This window comes from Sus scrofa, chromosome Y (genome assembly GCF_000003025.6).
Source record: "Sus scrofa isolate TJ Tabasco breed Duroc chromosome Y, Sscrofa11.1, whole genome shotgun sequence".
NCBI classification, from domain to species: domain Eukaryota; kingdom Metazoa; phylum Chordata; class Mammalia; order Artiodactyla; family Suidae; genus Sus; species Sus scrofa.
In genome coordinates, this window is record NC_010462.3 from 4,619,622 (window position 1) to 4,639,843 (window position 20,222).

The 20,222-nt window shown below is 53.9% G+C and overlaps 1 protein-coding gene across 2 annotated transcripts in view; it reads left to right on the top strand.

The window, feature by feature from the left end:
* The window catches only part of LOC100624648 (F-box-like/WD repeat-containing protein TBL1X), an 83,907-nt gene that overhangs the window by 37,220 nt on the left and 26,465 nt on the right, over nt 1-20,222 (top strand). For both annotated transcript variants that reach the window (XM_021080987.1, XM_003360224.5), the window contains 6 exons: nt 9,577-9,722; nt 13,065-13,332; nt 15,392-15,524; nt 15,814-15,955; nt 16,653-16,716; nt 16,840-16,937. In XM_021080987.1, the coding sequence (XP_020936646.1) occupies nt 9,577-9,722; nt 13,065-13,332; nt 15,392-15,524; nt 15,814-15,955; nt 16,653-16,716; nt 16,840-16,937 (851 nt within the window). The remainder of the gene's footprint in view (nt 1-9,576; nt 9,723-13,064; nt 13,333-15,391; nt 15,525-15,813; nt 15,956-16,652; nt 16,717-16,839; nt 16,938-20,222) is intronic.

Below are 20,222 nucleotides of genomic sequence, written 5' to 3' on the forward strand. Positions count from 1 at the left end.
TCATGATGGAGCAGGATGGAGGATCATGTGAGAAAAAGAATGTATGTATGTATGTGTGACTGGGTCACTGGGCTGTACAGTAGAAAACTGACAGAACACTGTAAACCAGCAATCATGGAAAAAATAAAAATCATTTACAGTAAGATAAAATCCTGTGGGTTTGACTGAGACAGTGAGGTCATTCTTTCCTCGATGTAGACTTTGAGACTGGAAAGGGACCTCGGAGGCCCCCTCATTCCACCTGCTCGTTGGTCATGGAGGCAGGTGAGGGCCGGCTCGGCCTCGGGCACCTGGCGAAGTGCCCTCTCCATCAGCAAAAGGAACCCGCACCAAACTCCACCACCGCCTCTGCTCTTGTCTCCTCCACCACCGCCTCTGCTCCTGTTTGTTTGCTGTCCCTTGTTCCTGACACAGGTCTCTTTATACAGTTCACCGTTTGCTTTTTCACACGGAAACCATTTAGCTAAGTTTTCAAAATGTAGACCTCATTTGCAACGTATTTTGTTGGAAATTGACATATAAATGGTGTTACCTGATGAGATGATTTTCCTCCTTTTGAAGAGTGCTGCCATGTGGAATCATTTAGAGGTTTCCGAACACGTTTCAGCAGTCTGTGGTGTGTGGGTTCAGAGCATGCACTTGCTCTGATGGCCACTCGCTGGCCTTTTGCTGTCAGGGAATCTCTTAACGGCTCTGTGACTCAAGTTCCTGCATCTGTAAGAGGGATTTTTTTTTTTTTTTAATTGAAGTGTAGTCGGTTTACTGTTGTGTTAATTTCTGCTGCTCAGCAAAGTGATTCAGTTATAGGTGTAGACCGTCTGCTTTTAATATGCGTTTCACTTTGTGGCTCAGGGGTAACGAACCTCACTGGCATCCATGAGGATGCAGGTCTGATCCCTGACCTCACTCAGTGGGTTAAGGATCCTGCGTTACCGTGAACTGTGGTGTAGGTCTCAGACACGGCTCGGATCTGGCATTGCTGTGGCTGTGGTGTAGGCTGGCAGCTACAGCTCTGATTAGACCCCTAGCCTGGGAACCTCCATATGCCACGGGTGCAGCCCTAGAAAAGCAAAAATAAATAAATAAATAATTCTTCTTAAATAATGTGATTGTTGTTTAACGCTACCAGGCCATCTTTGGTGTTCTAAGACTGTTCCTTGTGTGACCATCATTTTCGTCTAAAAGCTGTTTTCCTTCTCTTGGGCCATTGTACCTCAATCCTTTGTTCCTGTCCTTCCTGCGGTCTTTTATTCTGAAAATAATGAGGCCTCAGTTTCATGCACCTTTTTTTTTTTTTTTGGGGGGGGGGCCTTTTTGCCTTTTCTAGGGTTGCTCCTGTGACATACACCACAGCTTACGGCAACGCCAGATCCTTAACCCACCGAGCAAGGCCAGGGATCGAACCCGCAACCTCATGGTTCCTAGTTGGATTCGTTAACCACTGCGCCACGATGGGAACTCCTCATGCTCTTTCTCATCACCCTTCCTTCATAGCCGCCTCTCCCCGTCTCTTGGCCGTTGTGTCAATCCACCTCGAGCCCCAGCGGCTGTGCGGAGAGCGTGCTCTGTGTTCTAAAGTCCATCAAGGTGGGCTTCTGCCTTCGAGGAGCCTCAGTCTGCTGAGGAGCCCCGAGGTGAGCGGGCACGCGGGGAGAGCTGCCCTGTGCTCCGCACAGGGCCGGGCCCGGACGGCTTCCGTGGAGGAAGGATGCCTGGCGGTGGCCGTGGGGACTGAGCAGGGGCAGTGCTGCTGCCCGGGGAATTGAGCGGCAGGGTGCGTCAGCCTCCCACTGTCCGCACCGGGCACCGGGTCCTTCTTTGGCTTGGAGAGCCATCCTGAGCAGCCTCCGTGAACCAGGTGCCAGTAGCCCCACGTATAAACGCCCTGTGACAGGCAAAAGTATTTCTAGGAGTTCCTGTTGTGGCTCAGTGGGTTTTGAACCCAACTAGTGATCCATGAGGATGCGGATTCGATCCCTGCCCTCGCTCAGTGGGTTAAGGATCCGGCGTTGCTGTGAGCTGAGGTGGAGGTCACAGATGTGGCTCAGATCTGGCGTGGCTGTGGCTGCAGTGTAGGCTGGCAGCTGCAGCTCCAGTTCAACCCCTAGCCTGGGAACTTCCATGTGCTGCAGGTGCAGCCCTAAAAAAGCAAATACATAATTAAATAAATTCCAGGAGTTCCCGTCGTGGCGCAGTGGTTAACGAATCCGACTAGGAACCATGAGGTTGCGGGTTCGGTCCCTGCCCTTGCTCAGTGGGTTAACGATCCAGTGTTGCCGTGAGCTGTGGTGTAGGTCGCAAACGCCACTTGGATCCCACGTTGCTGTGGCTCTGCTGTAGGCCGGCAGCTACAGCTCCGATTCGACCCCTAGCCTGGGAACCTCCATATGCCGTAGGAGCGGCCCAAGAAATAGCAAAAAGACAAAAACAAACAAACAAACAAACAAACAAACAAAAAAACCAAAAAAAAAAAAAGAATAAATAAATTCCAGATTCTGCCCAGTGTCTTCCTCTGGAGCCCAAAGTCCCTCTCACTTGAAGAACCACAAACCGCTGTTCTAGACCAAGAGTCCAGACTACAGCAACGGCACCGAGGTGAGGCGGTGAGAGTTGGCCCAGGCTGAACACAGAGTGAGAGGGTCAAGGGCCATGCCCAGGCCTGTGAGCCCTAGGCTGCTTTTGAGGAGGGTGAGTACCAGGCTCCTGGTGGCGAATCAGCAGAGCTGCTGTGATGGTGTCATGCTCCACTGAATAGCACCTGTAGAGCTTGGGTGCTGCTGCCTGGCACAGAGGGAGCGCTCAGGAAATGCCAGGCGCTGCTGTTACTGCCCTTGCTTCAGACAGAGTAGAAGCAGAGCGTTTTAGAGTCTTCAGCTGCTGGAACAAAAATACCTCCAGGGAGTGGCTTAGGAAAGATAAACATGGGTTTCTCGCTGTTCTGGAAGCCGAGGAGCCCAAGGTGCCAGCAGATTTGCTGTGGCCTGGTACACAGCCGGGAATGTGTTGTGGGAAGAATTTTCGATTTACCTACAGATATAATTGTGGAGTAAATTTTTGCTCACGTTAAGTGTGTGTATCTTTGGGGGGGGTGCGTGTGTGCATGTGTTTAAGATCAGATTGGCACACTTTTCCTGTAAAGGAGCATGTGGTACATATCTTTGACTTTATGGGCCGTACTCAGCTTTGCCTTTGCAGTGTGGAAAAAGCCACAGACAGCACATCAACCCGTGAGCATGGCTGTATTCCACCAAAACTTTATTTGCACAACAGCAAGATCCTATCAGACAGCACAGGGACTATATCCAGTCTCTTGAAAGATAATATAAGAAAAGGAATGTGTAGGAGTTCCCGTTATGGCTCAGCGGTAATGAACCCGACTAGGATCCATGAGGATGCAGGTTCCATCATAGCCTCACTCAGCGGGTTACGGATGCAGCGTTGCTGTGAGCTGCAGGAGACGTGGCTCAGATCCCGCGTGGCAGTGGCTGTGACGGAGGCTGGCAGCTGCAGCTCCACTTCAACCCCTAGCTGGGGACTTCCATAGGCTGCCGGTGCGACCCTAAAAAGAAAAAAAACAAAAAGAAAACACAGACTTTATTTTCACACAGGCGGTGTGAGCCCCAGCTTGCCTGTCCCCGACCTAGACAGTTTTCATAGCGAGCCCACTGGCTTGGGGTGGCTGTCAGTATTTCAAGTATCAAGTCCATTAAATACTTAGTATAAGCGTCTGTGTTGAATACCTCAGTTCGGTGCCCTTGGTATTTGTTCCAGCTGAAAATGCAGAACCAACGAACGGCCCTGCGGCCGGAGTAGGACATGATCTGCTGAATAAGCACTGTTTGGAGGGTCAGGGAGGGATCATTTAGCAGGTTTTGCTGATGCATCAGGCCAACATGAACCGGGCAGGATGGTTCGCTGCACAGCTCAAATGGTGTGTGAAGCCGTTTGTGAAAGGGCTGTGGTTTAGTGGCTTTGCAAGAAACAAAGCATGTATTTGGTTTGTTGTAAATCTATTTTTATTGCCTAGTTGGAGGCACATTCATGCACTTGCTGCTCTCCTCTCTCACGAGACGAGAGCACCTTTCACCCCAGATGGAAAGGATTTTACCCTTCGAGGCCTTTTTTTAAATTTTTTGAAACATATCTTGTTTTTATTGACGTCTAGGTGCTTTACAATATTGTAGTTTCACGTGTACAGCAAAGTGATTTGATGACACGTCGGTATATATGTTGACATTCTTTTTTATCCTGTTCCATTATTATTCCAGTTCCTTGTGCTATACGGTAAATCCTTGTTCATCTGTTTGATATATTGTAGTGCATAGCTTTTAATCCCATTTTCCCAATTTATCCCTTCCCCCTGCCTTTCCCCTTTGGAAACCATAGTTTTGTTCTCTAAGTCTATGAATCTGTTTCTGTTTTGTAGATAAGTTCATTTGTGTCATACTGTAGATTCTACATATGAGTGATATTAGACGGTGTGTGTCTTTCTCTGTCTGACTGCTCTTGGGTCTGATCATCTCTAGGTCCCTCCTTGTTGCTGCAAATGGTATTACTTCATTCTTTTCATGGCTGAGTAATATTCCATTGTATATGTAGATTGCATCTTCGTTATCCATTCCTCCTTGAATAGACATTTAGGTTGCTTCCATGTCTTGGCTATTGTAAATTGTGCTGCTGTGAACACTGGGGTGCATGTATCTTTTTGATTTGTAGTTTTGTCTGGTTATATGCCCAGGAGCGGGATTGTGGGGTCACATGGCAACTCTACTTTTAGTTTTCTAAGGAACGCTCATACTGTTCTCCACAGCGGTCACACCAGTTTCCATTCACTCTAACCATGCAGAAGGGTTCCCTTTTCTTCACACCTTCTCCAGCATCTGTTATCTGTAGACTTTTTGATGATGGCCATTCGGACTAGTGTGAGGTGGTACCTCATTGTAGTTTTGATTTGCGTTTCTCTAATAATTAGCGATGTTGAACATCTTTTCATGGGCCTGCTGGCCATTTGCATGTCTTCCTTGGAGAAATGTCTATTTAGGTCTTCTGCCCATTGTTTTCCATTGGGTTGTTTGGTTTTTTGTTATTGAGCTGTGTGAGCTGTTTTTTATATTTTGGAAATGAATTCCTTGTCAGATGCATCATTTGCAAATATCTTCTCCCATATCATAGGTTGTCTTTTCATTTTGTTTGTGGTTTCCTTTGTTGTGCAAGAGATTATAAGTTTGATTAGGCTCCATGTGTTTATTTGCTTTTATTTCTATTACATTTGGACACTGATCTAAGAAAACCTTGGTACAATTTATGTCAGGGAATGGTCTCTTCTAGGAGTTTTATGGTGTCATGTCTTGTATTTAAGTCTTTAAGCCATCGTGAGTTGATTTTTGTGTCTGGTGCGAGAGTGGGTTCTAACTTGATTGATTTGCATGTGACTGGCCTACTTTCCCGACCTGCTTTTGCTCCCTGCTGAAGAGACTGTCGTTTTCCCCATTAGATGTTCTTGTTTCCTCTGTCGAAGGTGTGTGGGTTCATTTCTGGGCTCTCTATTCTGTCTCGTCCATCTGTATGTCTGTTTTTGTGCCGATACCATGCTGTTTTGATTATTGTAGCTTTGTTGTATTGTCTGCCATTTGGGAGGGTTATGCCTCCAGCTTCGTTCTTCTTCCCTAGGATTCCTTTGGCAATTCTGGCTATTTTATGGTTCCATGTAAATTTCAGGATTCTCTGTTCTAGTTCTGTGGGAAATGTCATGGGTGACTTGATAGGAATCACATTAAATTGGTAGGTTGCTTTGGAAGGTATCACTGAACTCTGTATCCTGCTCCCCTTTAACACCTTCCCACACCTGCCCTTGAGCCAGACGTGAGCATTTCTGTCGCTGACCTTCCATTCTTTGGTCCTGCTGATGTCTTGTTGAGCAGAGGGAGGGGTGCACAGAAAGCTGCGGAGGCCTAAAGGCACAGCAGTTGCAGCACTCTGGCAGGCTGCAAAGGCACATGCTCCTTAGCCCTGGACTGGGATTGGGGGGCAAGGGTGCTGGAGACTGGACCAGGCCTGGGGAGGCGCATCCCTTCTGGAGATGCCAGCCTTCCAGCTGTCAGTCAGTTGTTCAGGTCCCGGTTGGTTCCCCTGTAGAGCTTTATCCTGCTGAGTCATCGTTTTGCTCAGCGAGCGGGGCATTCCTTCTAGCCGACTGCTTTCAGCCCTCCTCTTTGCAGAAGCCTCAGGCTCCCACATCCGCCATTCGTCTTCACGGCTGCACCCCCTCCTTTCAACAGTCCTTCCCTGAGGATTGTCATCCGCATGTTCTAGAAATGGAATCTGCATCGAAGAGCAGAATCACGTGGAGAGAGAAAGTTATGCATCCAAACTGTATACTTAGCCTTTAACCCCCCCCCAAATAAAGAAAAAGAAAGACATTGAGAACATGTTCAAGCCCTGGGTTAGAAGCAGGTTTGCACCCTGTTCTTTGCAAGCTGCCTGTGCTGCCCCTGTGGTTGCTGTTGCTGAGAGCACCAGTGGTCTAGCTGGGCGTGGACACGGCATCCACGCAGAGCAGTGAAGAGCTTTGCTTCCTGTGGGTCAGGTCTTAGCATGAGCGAGGTGAAAAGGTGAACCCTGGCACCTCATCGTCAAGAGCTGAGATGCCAGCTCAACCTCTCATCGTATGTACGAACCTTGGACAGGTTGTCCTGCTTCTCTGACACTCGCCCTGCGCGTGTGCAAAAGAAAAACACCCACTCTGGGAATTCCCCTGTGGCTCCCTGGGTTAAGTACCCAGTGTTATCACTGCAGTGGCCCAGGTTGCTGCTGTGGTGCGGGTTCAAACCCTGGCCCAGCAACTTTCGCATGCTGCCGGTGCTGCTAAAAAACCCACAAAAAAAAACAAGCACACACACAAATACACCACCTCTGAACAGCTGCTGTGAGGATTGAGATATTGGACACACAGGTTTGGTTGAAGGTGGAAACGTAGTCAGGATTTACTGTATCTTGTGCACCTCGAGTAGCACTTCCACGGCCCAGTGTCGTTCTGGGGAGTAAATGAGTGGCTGGGGGCGTGAAAGAAACATGCTGCTGTGGACTGCATTTCGCCTCCCCTTCCCCCCAGAAAATGCACACGGCGAACCGTAATCCCCAATGTGAGATGCGGAGGTGGAGCCTTTTGGAGGGAGGAGGCCCTCATGCGTGCGATTGGGGCCCTTGTAAACGAGGCCCCGGGGGAGTTCCCGTTGTGGTTCAGTGGGATAAGAACCCGACTCGTGTCCCTGAGGATGCAGGTGTGATCCCTGGCCTCGCTGAGTGGGTTAAGGATCCGGGGTTGCCATGAGTGGGGGTGTAGGTCACAGATGCAGCTCGGATCCGGCGTGGCTGTGGCCTAGGCCGGCAGCTGCAGCTCCGATTCCACCCCTACTCCGGGAACTTGTATATGCCACTGGTGCGGCCCTAAAAAGGCGGGGGGCAGACAGGGAGCTCTCCACCACGTGCAGTTATGGGGAAAAGACCATGTCTGTGGGCCAGGAAGTGTGGGCTCCCGCCAGTCGCTCAGTTTGCCTTGATCTTGCACTTCCCAGCCTCCAGAACTGGCGAACATGCTGCTTGCACTCCCTGGTCCGTGGTGTCTTGTTGTGGCTGCCTGAGTGGCCCAAGACAGAGCCCAGGAGCTTGATTCTCTCCCACAGTTGCTGTCAGTCACTGAGATGTGTTCGTCAGGAACCTGGTCGGCAGTCAAAGCCGTGCTCGTGGAACTCTGTAGATGTTTCCAGGTGGAGTTTGCGGTGGGCTCAGAGTGGTGTCCTGCTGCCCGAATGCGGAGCTAGTGGCTAGGTTCAGTACCCTCGAGCAATCAGGGGCTCCGGTCTGTAAAAGGGAGCAGAGGGCAGGGGTTGACTGCACGGGTTACAAGAGGCTGCACTGAATTCGAAGGGAGTTCCTAGAGCAGAGCCTGGTCGTGAGTGGGTGCCGAGTACCGGCTGCCTGGTGTTGGGCTTATTGTTATTACTGCAGTGGGTGTAGGCCTGCCCTAGACCTCTGGGAGATCCCAGGATAAGACAGGGCCTGCGGTGCTGTGCTCTGTCCCATCCGCGGGTGGAGACATGAGGGGAAGAGATGGTAGGAACCAGGTGAGTGGGGTTGTCACCGGGAAGAATTCCTAGGAGAGAAGGCTCCACTGTGGCCCAGAGTGGATACGGAGGAGTCCGTGAGATGGTCCTGCTGCATCACTAGCCTGGGATTTTTCTACTCTGCCCCTTGCTGGAGACCGAGGGAGAAAAGCTTGGGGATGAGCTTCTCTGTGGGGTGGCAGAGACCCAGGGCATAGGGTCACTGGTTCTGTTGTGGCAGGAGTGGGCGGGGGGAAAGGAGGGCAGAGAGAGAACAAGTTCGAAGGAAAAGATGAGGCTGAATGTAAAGGGCCTTTGCTCCTGCCCTTCCCGAGGGGCCCTGTAGGGGGCGCCCCTCTGTGCAGTCTAACGTCCATGGTTACAGTCTGGAAGAAGAATATACAGGAATTCACAGCGGCTACGACCCTGCTCTTGACATGACGTCCATCAACTGCATATTCTGCCTATTCTTAATAACCGGGCCAGGGGAGTGGGCGGGAGGTGGGTGAGGAGGAGGAGTGGAGCGAGAGAAGGGGAGGGAAGTGACCGCGGGCCGAAAGCCTCTCCGGGGGAGGAACATTCCTCTCTGGAGAGCGCTGCGTTTATTGCACAGTCCGGCTCTTTTGGTAACGGGGCAGGATGGTGATTGGGACGAAGCGGGGGAGGGGGCGCCAGCTGCCTCCTTGGCTGATGAAGGTGGCCTCCTAGGAACTGAGTGTGGGAGGCAGTGTGCCGCTCAGCCCCCCAGTACGTAGGATGGGTGGGTGCTCATAGAAGGGACGCCTTGGGTGCAGGATTCCCAGGACCCCCGCAGGTGAGGGTCTGACAGAGCAGACACCCCCACCCCCACCCCGTGAACCCCCAGCGCCTCCTGTCTCACCCCGTACGACCTCGTTTCCTTGAAACAGGCATTGCTTCTACACCCTGTCACCACCTTGACTTGGCTCCCAGTGTTTTCATTCAAGCACCTCCATCCCCACGGTCTCTGCGATCTGTGTTAGCCGCAGCTGCTTACAGAGGCAGTAGCTGAGGATTCCCGAGGGAAGAGTCTCCCCTCTTTCTAATTCCCCAGCATCGCTTAGCCAAGGGGACATGCCCAGTGTTTTGGTAAAACAACAGACAGAAGCATAAGCGTCTGGAAGGAGCCCTGCAAACCCAGGTCGAAAGCCGGGAGTCTGATTTCTGTAACATTTAACCCGCGCAGACTCCAGCCTCTGTTGTGCTGTGAATAAAGGCTCTCCCGCTGTTTCTCGCCGGCGTGCGAGCACACACGCCTGCCGCGCTCTCCATCGCTCCCTCTCTCTGCCTGACCCTGCCCGCGACGGCCCAGGGCAGCACCCTGGGTCCTACAGACAAGTCTCCCTGCTAATGAAGTGCGTCTGAAGTCGGTGGTGGCGCCTTCGGGTCTCGGTGGCTGATCCCTCCGCCCCCAGCCCAGGGCTCACGGAACCCGGGCCCCTCTGTCTTGCTGCAGGTTTTTCCCACTCGGCCTTCACGTTCGGTATCGAGAGCCACATCAGCCAGTCCAACATCAATGGGACGCTAGTGCCGCCGGCTGCCCTCATCTCCATCCTGCAGAAGGGGCTGCAGTATGTGGAGGCCGAGATCAGCATCAACGAGGTACGTGCACCCGGGGCGGGCGGTCAGCGCCCACGCCGCGCAGGCCCGGGGAGCATGGGAGAGCCGGGGAAGCGCTTTCCTCTCCCTCGCTGTTAACACCTGATCCGCTTGGGGGACGCGGGTCAGTGACACCCAAGGCGCAAGCCTCCGAGGCCGCTTAGACGGTTGTGTCTTCCATATCCATGCGCACATCACCGGCTGTTGACTGATGGTCACAGTTACACGGTACTTTGCCAGATCTGAAAACCACTCAGCAAATTTGCAGGCGCTTTATACAGTCGTTCCTGGGCATCCAGAGAGTTTGGGTCCAGGAGCTGCCGTGGATGCCAAACCCGAGGTGTTCAGATCCTGTATTCGACCTTAAGCTTGAGCGGATTACTCCGCATCCGCGGATTTTTCCGCATACGCGGACTTTTCCGCATCCAAGGAGAGTGAACATAGTAGTGCAGATATTGGAAAAAATCCGCCTGTAGCAAACGTGTGCAGGTCCAACCCGTGTTGTTCAAGGGCCAGCGGTACCTCAGGGCGGTGTGGCCTTTGCACATGCGCAGAAAATGCTCTCCCGCCTCAATTCCTTCAAGCAGGTGGGTTGAAGAGGGACCCTGTGAAACGTTTGCTTAGAATCTGTGGTCCATGTCACGGTGCAACCAGACAGTCAGGGAGGAGAGAGGACGCCTCTTGTGTTCAGGAGCATTTCAAGGATGGTTTCATTACTGTGCTCATTGAACAGCTGCTGGGGGGAAGGGGGGAAGGGGGAACAGTAATTAAACTTTAAGTTGTTCTGATATGTTTGTGTCCCCTTCCTCTTTGTGGATTGGGACACTGGGTACTTGGACCAGTGTTATCCTCCCCCCCCCCCTTTTTTTGGCCACACCCATAGCATTCGGAAATTCCCAAGCCAGAGATGGAACCCTGCCACAGCAGCCACCGATCTTTAGCCCCACAAGCCCCCAGGGAACTCTCTGTCCCTGTGTCAATGGCTTATTCGAGCTCCCCTCCCTCCTGTACTGCTTTGCCCTCAGGATGGTCCTGTGAGGATGCCCGGGCTCCCTGTGGTGCCCCTGGCCTCCTTGCATGTGCATCTGGGTCCCTGCTCTCTTGACCCCTTGCTCCTTCACCCCGTTTCTCCCTCCGTGGTCGGGCTGGCTGGGCTTCCCCAGCGTCCCCATGTTCTTCTGCACAGCCGACTTGCCCCGTGCCCACGCCCCCCTCTTTACCAGCACCCATCCCAGGGTCGCCGGACCCTCCAGCAGCCCCTTCCAGGGCCACAGCAGCCTTGGGGCCCATCTGCCTGAATCCCTCCACAGCCTGCTCCATCCCCTCTTCCTCTGAACTAATGTTCTCCTTCCAGGTCTGTCATATTCACGGCGTTTAAGTCCACTTTCCGCTTAGCTTTTAAGCAGAAGTCCCATAGCTTGGGTTCTGTCACGTGGATTCCTCTGCCATCGCCCACAGCCCCGCCTCTCTGAAAACACCCGAGTGTCTTCCTACCCTTTGCTCTTTCTTGCCTGACAACAGGCAGTCTCCTCTTTCCTTTTCTCACATGGGATGCCCGCGATCTTCCACCGGCAACTTGAGGCCCCTCTAGGGTCTGTCTACAAAACACATCAGCGTGGGGCTGGCGGTACAAGACCCCAGAGGTCCCCCCAGCTCTCAGATTGTATGATGCTGCTGCAGTTGGATTTCCCTGCCCCCGGTTTCCATGGCGTCCATTTGAGAAGCCCCCATACCTACCCGCCCTTGGCAGTTCAAAATCCCACATGTCCCAAGAAGGATGAAAGAGCGTCGAAGTTCCCGTCCTGGCTCACTGGTTAACGAATCTGACTAGAAACCATGAGGTTGCGGGTTCAATCTCTGGCCTTGCTCAGTGGGTTAAGGATCCGGCGTTGCCGTGAGCTGTGGTGTAGGTCACAGATGCGGCTCGGATCCCGTGTTGCTGTGGCTGCGGCGTAGGCCGGCGGCTACGGTCTGATTGGACCCCTAGCCTGGGAACCTCCATACGCCGTGGGAGCGGCCCTAGAAAAGGCAAAAAGACCAAAAAAAAAAAAAGAGAAAGAAAGAGTATCACATTTGTCACGTACGTTTCCAGCCGTGAAAAACGAGGCAGCTTGCTTTTAAAGTGGAAGCTGGGAGATGCTCTGTGACTCTGGGCAGTCACTACCTTTTACAAAATCGTCGTCCACGTGGGGTGTGAGTATGTGAAGACGGGGGTGACATAGAAGCTGGCTGACCAGCCGGTCAGCACTGGCCCCTCCATGGCCGTAGCCAGGGGGTGAGGTGACTGTCTTTTTCCCATGTTCTCTGTTGTTTTATATTGTTTCATTATTTCACATTTTATAGAGTAACTAGTGGTCAGCTGGGGCGATGTTTCACTGCGACACCACACAGCTGAACCTCAGGTCCTCAGGTCTTCCTAACTTATGGGGAGTCGGGCGAAAACATGTTTGCCCATCCAGCAGACGCGACCGAGAGGCACCAAGTTTCATGTGACTCTAACATTTGGCGTCTTTTCTAAGGAGAGAACCCTGTCCCGTTTTCCTTGTTGATAGAAACCAGAGATTCAAAGGAAGTTCCAAAAACAGGAATGGGAGCTCAGCCGTGCTGTTGGGAGGATAGTGCATACGTGTGGGTCTGCTCCCTGAGCCCAGGGAGTCCCTTCAGGTGGCAGCGTGTTTATTACGGGGGGCAGGTGTGTCAGGAATCCAACCCTGCGAGGGGCAGGGAACTCTCCTGGGCCTGAGGTGTCCAAAGAGAGACCTCTGTCACATGAAAGGGGAGTGGCGCCACACTTATCACGGGCCCCAGGCAGGCTTTCTTGCCTTGGGCAGGGCAGTCTCGACACTTGGGGGCCAGATCCTTCTCTGTCCCGGCTGTCCTGAGCTCTGTGGGATGGGGAGCAGCATCCCTAGAAGCCCAGGTGTGACAACCCCAAATGTTTCCAGACCTTGCCACATGTCCCCAGAGGGGTAGAATTACCCCCACACACACCCCCTTTTGAGAACCCCTGCCTCAGGGTGGCCCTCTCCTGGTGAAGTTGAGTGGAAGGGTTCCCGGGCCCCTACAGCAGTGGTTGGTGTTGACCCAAACTTCGGGCCCCACCTGGGGGCAGCGATTACACCCGGTCCTCCGTGGGTGCTCACCCTCGCCGCTCCCACCGCGCTGCCCACCTGGGATCCCGGCAGCTGGCTTGGGATCCTCGGGACTCCCGACCGGGGGCAGCATCCCCCGAGGCAGCTCCGAGTCGCTCTCATCCCGTCCCCGGCCGCACCTGTCGGGTGGGAGGGCGGAGCCCGGCCGGGAGCCCTGTGCAGGAGCTGACGCTGTGCCGGGCTCGGTCCCCAGGACGGCACGGTGTTCGACGGCCGCCCCATAGAGTCCCTGTCCCTGATCGACGCGGTGATGCCCGACGTGGTGCAGACGCGGCAGCAGGCCTTCCGGGAGAAGCTGGCACAGCAGCAGGCCAGCGCAGCGGCGGCGGCAGCGGCGGCAGCGGCAGCAGCCACGGCGGCACCGGCGGCCCCGGCAGCCGCGGCGGCTGTTTCCCAGCAGAATCCACCAAAGAACGGCGAGGCCACGGTGAACGGCGAGGAGAACGGAGCGCACGCGATAAGTGAGTGCCGGCTCCGGAGCCTCGCTCTCGGTGGCTTCCCTCTGTTCTCCGTCCAGACAGGTCCGCGCTGCTTCGAGGCCCCGCCTCCTGCGCGGTTGCTGGGGTGGGTGTCCAGGGTTTGCCTCCTCTGCCGCCAGGAGGGTTTGGCATCGACATCCTTAGACATGTGTTTTTTACCCACGTTCGCTCAGCTTCAGGAGAGGTGTCCTGAGAGCTCATGTAGCGTGAAAGGCAGTTTTCTTCCTTGTGATGATGGGCCGGAAAGGAAAGGATTGTCGGTGGAGGCCCCGCCGCATCCTCCAGCCTGGCAGTCAGATGTGATGTGACACTCAGAGCTCATGGTCTCTGAGAGGGCCCCGGGCTCAGACAGCAGGTGCTTCTTTGGGGCCTGCCAGAGGGTCCCCGTTTGCTTAGTGCCCAAAAGTATGCGGCAAATAAAGGAGAGGCTACCGTGTTTACCCAGACACGGTAAACTGCTTTTAAACTCCCAAAGTGCTCGGGAGTATACGTGCAAAGAGTTTGTGTGTGTGTGTCTGCGGTGTGAGCCCATGTGTTATGCATGCATGTGTGTTCTGCCTTGTTTGAAAGTCATCGCTCTCCGAGCAGCCGTGCCGCCTGGGTCATCATCCATGGGCCCAGGGAAGGCGTTCTTCCAGGCCTCTCTGGTAGGGTAGAGGGGCGGCTACAGCGTTGAGCAGGAAGCCGAAGCCGGGGCGGGCTGCGATGCGGATTATGTTACAGCAGGATGGCTTAGAGGCCATCTGTCGAGTGTTGAATGAAAAGACCTCCCACCAGCAGGGCCCGTAGTCACTGTTATCAAGGTCCAAAGCGATGGGGCAGAGAAAGGAGAAGAACAGAACAGGTGTCTGGAAGCACAGGTCGTGTATGGGCTGTCCACTCCCATGGACTACATCACTCAGGATTCCAAAAATAAAGAAAACGGGAAGATACATGTCCTTGTTTTCTTAGTCTTTCACCCCAGAAAGTAACTTGAATTGGGGAGCTTCGAGAACTGCGTTTGTCTGCCAGGACAGGAATTTTGCAGGCTTCCAAATTGCACCTGTGTCTTTTCGATCTTAGGAAACTCCTATGGCGTGTGGCTACCAGGCGGCAGGTGCAACGCCTTAAAGTGCACTGGCGGCTCACAGACTGAGAGCCTCCGTTTCAGGGATCCCTGGGGGTTACTTTTCATCCGCGGGCTGACTGCCGCCCCCGCCCCCCACCACACACACATCATTTGGTGGTTTTGACTTTTACTTTGTTCTGGAAACCTGGTCCCGCCTGGTCCTTGCTCCCAATTTGCCGCAAGGCAGGTCGTGGCCAGAATGCAGTCTGACATAAAACTTCATCCTGACGTTCAGGGATTTTTTTTCTTGGGAGTTCCCGTTGTGGCGCAGCAAAAACAAATCGACTAGGAGCCGTGAGGTTGCAGGTTCAATCCCTGGCCTCACTCAGTGGGTTAAAGATCCAGTGCTGTCATGCGCTGTGGTATAGGTCGAAGACCTGGCTCGGATCCTGCGTTGCTGTGGCTGTGGTGTAGGCCGGCGGATACAGCTCCGATTGGACCCCTAGGCCTGGGCACCTCCATATGCTGTGGGTGCAGCCCTAAAAAGTCCAAAGGAAAAAAAAAAGAAATTTTTTTCTTGTGCCACTTGGGGGAAAACAGCCACTTTGCAGGGTGAGCCTCTCCCAGGTGGCATTTATCATGGCTCGTGTCCACCACCCTCCAGATAAAAAGTCTTGTCCTATCGAGAAGGCGCCTCCACTCAAGAGCCAGCTGGCTGTGGTCAGCTTTGTCCAGTCTCGTTCTGGTTGTTGGTAGATATGAGCCTGGCCCTAGTTATAAAGAAGAAATACTGGTTTGTGTTCTTCTGTTAAATTTGGAGAGTGTAAAGAAAGGTAGCATATTTGCTAAATTACATAAAAGCCATGATTTAGTTGTCATCATCAGAAGTGACGTGACCTGGCGCAGCCAAAGAAGTCGTTTCTAGAACTCAGGGGCCCCGCGGGTGGGTTTCTCTGGTGTCCGTCAGCCACGCGTCTCTGTTTCCCGAGACAGATAATCATTCAAAGCCAATGGAAATCGATGGGGACGTGGAGATTCCACCCAACAAAGCCACGGTCCTTCGGGGCCACGAGTCTGAGGTGTTCATTTGTGCCTGGAACCCCGTCAGTGACCTCCTGGCTTCCGGGTAAGGCCGGCCGGCGGGGCTGCCCGGGGTCAGGGCGCCTGGGCGGCCGGAGGGGACGCGCGCTCCTCTGCTCCCGTGCGTGTGGCCTCTGCCCGCCGCGTGCAGCCCGGGGCCTGGGCTCCGGTGCCGCTGACTGCGGAGAAGCCGTCCCTCCGCCACTTCCCGCGGGTTGGGGAGCAGCTCGGGGACCTTTCAAATTGCTGAGCCGGGACCGGGAAGGGACGCGCTGCGGGGCGGGGGGGGGAGGGGGGAGTTAAGACGCCAAGGGCTGCGTGTGTTCCTTGCGCAGATCCGGAGATTCCACCGCGAGGATATGGAACCTCAACGAAAACAGCAACGGGGGCTCCACCCAGCTAGTGTTGAGGCACTGCATACGAGAGGGCGGCCACGACGTCCCCAGCAACAAAGACGTGACCTCGCTGGACTGGAACGTAAGCCGCCTCCCCCGCCCCGGACGCTCACTTCACGTCTGCAAAGCCCGCCCGCAGCCACGGGAGGGCTGCGGGATGGAACGGGCTACACGGACGCCAGGAGGGGGCCATGTGCTCGGTCCCCCACCCCGGGGGCCGGCCTCTGTTTCTTCGCCCTGGGCGGCCCCTAGCTGGGTGCTCGGGAGGAATCTGGAGGTCCTGTCGGGGAGCCTGTCCTGATCCTCCAGCCCTGGGGTCTCGCGCGTGTGTATCAGAGACACACGCAGCCTTCGGCTCCTTGCGGCTTTGTCGCTCTTTAATGACCTGTTCCTGCCTATTCTGTCACTTCGTCACAGAGTCCAGTCCTCCCTCTCTGCAAAAGTCTTTAAAAGCTCATCTCAGTCTCCAAAAGCCTCACGATACCTTCTCGTAGGTGTTGCTATGGATGTCGTAGGTGGGGAGGGGTTGCGATGTGCTTTCCTCGCCCCCTCCTCTCCTTGATGCTCTTACCGGGGAGCCCGTTCTGTCCTCCGTGCTCACGGAAGGGCAGCGGCGGCTGAGGTCGGCCGGCACACCTGCCGTACCTGGCGAGGCCCTTCCCCGGAAACTGGTGACTGACGTCAGACGGGTCCGGGCCCCGCCTACGTGAGAGGCTCCCTTTTCAGAGCTGCCCCCACTAAGCTGTCCTTGTTGCTGTGTGTTTCTCTCTGGCCCGCAGAGTGATGGGACACTGTTGGCTACAGGTTCCTATGACGGTTTTGCCAGGATATGGACGGAAGATGGTAAGTTCTGCCTCCCCCGGCTCGGGGATCGGCCGAGAGGTGCTGTGGTTTGTCATCATCCAGGGAGCAGCCCGGGACTTGGAGGTCACCATGCTTGCTGTGCTTTGTTTTTTTACATACCAGGTAACCTGGCCAGCACCTTAGGCCAACATAAAGGCCCCATCTTTGCCTTGAAGTGGAACAAGAAGGGGAATTACATTTTGAGTGCTGGCGTCGACAAAGTGAGTGTTTGCGTGAAAGACGTCTCTGTGCTCCGCGGATGCTCCTTTAGGTTTAATGTCCGATAACTTCAGGGTTTCTTTGAATTCCGAGACTTCTGCTGCCTCCCCGGAAGAAATCTGAAGGACTTGTCTCGGGGTTGTTTGTTTGTGTGGGTTTTGTCCGACCTCCCGTCATCTCTCATGCACTGTAGCCACAGACCTTCCTGCAAAGCTTCCCCCCATGTGTTTGGAGGTTCGTATTCAGTGGGAGAAAGAAGCAATCCCCAGATTGCATTTATCCACTGCTTCAAGGAGCCCACTGGTGTGGCGTGCCCTCTGCGTAAACTCTGACCAGCAGTTTTGCCCACCAGGCTTGTTCCCCTCCCTCGAGAATCGTTGCTTCTGTCTCTAGACCGCAGGGTCCCTGAGAGCAGGAGGAAGGAAGGCAGACGCTCGTACGAGGGCGCGTGCTCATGGCAGCCCGCGGAGCAGACCTAGAATCCACTCTGTGCCCAGACCAGGTTGCCTGGTGGGTGTGACGGCAGTAAGTCTGAGTGGCTGTGATCACCCAGGCGCATCTGGGAGCCCTTATGGGGTGAAGGGACACTGGGTGAAAGGTCCGCAGGTGTAGATGCCATCCTGGCTCTGACTCCACTAATTCCAGCACCCCCCCTACCCTGTCTGGGTTTCTGTCTCCTTAGCTGTCAGGACAGAAATGGAATCATGACCCCTAGAGCCCCTGCGTGAATGGTTATGCCGCCCCCAAAACTCGGCAGGAATTCTAAGTCATTCCAAACAGCTTTGGAAAAGAAGCGTTATCAAGAACCGAAGAAGGAGGAGTTCCCATCGTGGCTCAGCGGAAACGAATCTGAGTAGCATCCATGAGGACCCAGGTTCGATCCCTGGCCTCGCTCCGTGGGTTAAGGATCCAGCGTTGCCCTGAGCTGTGGTGTAGGTCGCAGATGCAGCTCAGATCCGGCGTGGCTGTGGCTGTGGGTTACGCCGCCAGCCAAAACTCCGATTGGACCCCTAGCCTGGGAACCTCCATGTGCCGTGGGTTCGGCCCTAAAAAGACAGAAGGAAAGAAAGAAGTGAAGAAGGAAAAAACAGCCCCGTTCTCACATCAGTGTATGGCTCTACAGCTAGAAACCATGCCTGCGTGCAGTGCTCTGGCCTGGTCTCCAGAAGGCTTCGCATTTGCATAATGACTTCAGGATGATTGTAAAGTCACTACTGTCTGTCCATTCAGGTTCTAAAAATGCTTAGAACATGATAGAGGTGACCTGTAAGCATTGTCACGCTCTCGGAATAGTCATCGTTGCGTTTGATAAGCCCTGGCCCGCAGGTCAAATCTGGCCCATCAGCTGTTTTTGTAAGTAACGTTTTCTTGGCCTGCAGCCCCACCCATTGGCTCCAAATAGTCCGTGGCGGCTTTCCTGCTACAACAGCGGACGGACGAGTTGTAACAGACACCGTGTGGTCCTCAAAGCCTGAAATATTCTCTCTTTGGGCCTTGACAGGAAAGGTTTGCTGCCCCTGCACGACAGTAGGGTCACCGACTAGGGCAGTGAATTATCATTCTTCATCTCTCTCTCTCTCTCTCTCTCTCTCTGTCGTTGATGCTAGCAAACCTTTTGTTCAACCTTGGCAACCTCATGTCTCACATGAGAAAGCTGAGCTTCTGTGGTTGATGCGCTAAAGGTTCTCCTACAGCTACCACTGAATTTTCCCAGCGACATTACAGTTCAGACATCACACTCACACACACACACGCACACACACACACACACATGGAACTTGGTCTTCTGGAAGGCTGGTCATCCATGCTGCTGACTGAACTATTTTAAAGATTTGTGCAGGTGATAACTACTGCCTGCGTTGGCCCCTGTGATGCTCCCAAGGTGAGAGGGACTCCCTGGAGGGCTCTGTCCTTTTTCACGGACAGGAGCATGGAGCCCTCGAGAGCCTCACCACTTGGCCTTGGGGACACCTTGGTATAGAGTCGGGAAAGGGTTGGAACTCCCGCCCCATGGCCAGGAACTCCTGCCCTTGAACCTCCACACACTCCAAAGAATTCTTTGCATCCTCGGCTCCTCCCTGCCCCCACCCCGGGGGCTGTTTTTATATCCGTTTTGGATCTGCTGCCTGATTATCTTTTGACCCCACCAGGCAGTGCACGGGACAGTTCGTGAACTGCACATTCGGGGTGCTAGCCGTCTCTGCAGCAGACACCGTCTGCCGTGATTAGTAGTCAGCCAGTGCGTAATAGTCAGGTTTCAAAAGCAGTATATTCTCAGGGGGAGGAAATGTAATGTAGAGATGCTGGCTTTGACCTTCAGTGCATGCTTAGCCCAAAGTGGCTAAAGTGTATTTCAGATTCTGAAGAGCTTTCGTATCACGAATGCTTTTTTGGCTGGAGTATATTCTTTGCTTTTTTTTTTTTTAATCTTTTCGGGCTGCTCCTGTGGCATATGGAAGTTCCCAGGCTAGCAGTCAAATCGGAGGTACACCTGCCAGCCTACACCGCAGCCACAGCAACGCAGGCTTCGAGGTGCACCTGCGACCTACACCACAGCTCATGGCAACGCCAGAGCCTTAACCCGCTGAGCAAGGCCAGGGATCGAACCTGCATCCTCATGGATACTAGTCAGCTTCTTAACCCACTGAGCCACTAGGGGAGCTCCTATCCAGTGGATAGTCAATGTATAACATCAGCAAATTGAAACAGATACGGATGTAGCGTGTGAAACTGTATCAGAATTGTGGAAGAGTTTATATGTCCTTTGCCTGGCAGATCTTTGCAGGGGTGGGGGCGCGGGGGCGTGTAAAGGTTCCAGTGTAGTGGAAAATTCCTGTTGATTAACACTCAATTCTGGGAGTTCCTTCCGTGGCACAGCGGGTTGAGAATCTGACCACAGCTTCTCGGGTCGCTAAGGAGATGCGGGTTCGGTTCCCCAGCCAGGCTCAGGGAGTTAAAGCGTGCCACGTGGGTCGCCGCTGCTGCTCAGATTCAGTTCCTGGCCCTGCACCTTCCCTCTGCTGCAGGAGTGGCCATTTTAAAAGAAAAAAAAAAAAGACTGAGTTGTAATGCTTTTCACTGAGCTCCCCCTGGCTGCTTCCCTAAAGGCCTCCCAGCAGGAGCTTCTTAAGCGTCTGTGATTTGCTTTGTCCCCCTGCCCCCCCCATGCCCCCCGTGGCGGAGATCTTTTTTTTCCTCTTTATAGGTGGACCAGTCAATCAGTGCCACACCCCAGTGTAACCCAAGTGCTGCACTGTATCCCGTGCCCCCAGGTCATGGGACTTTTC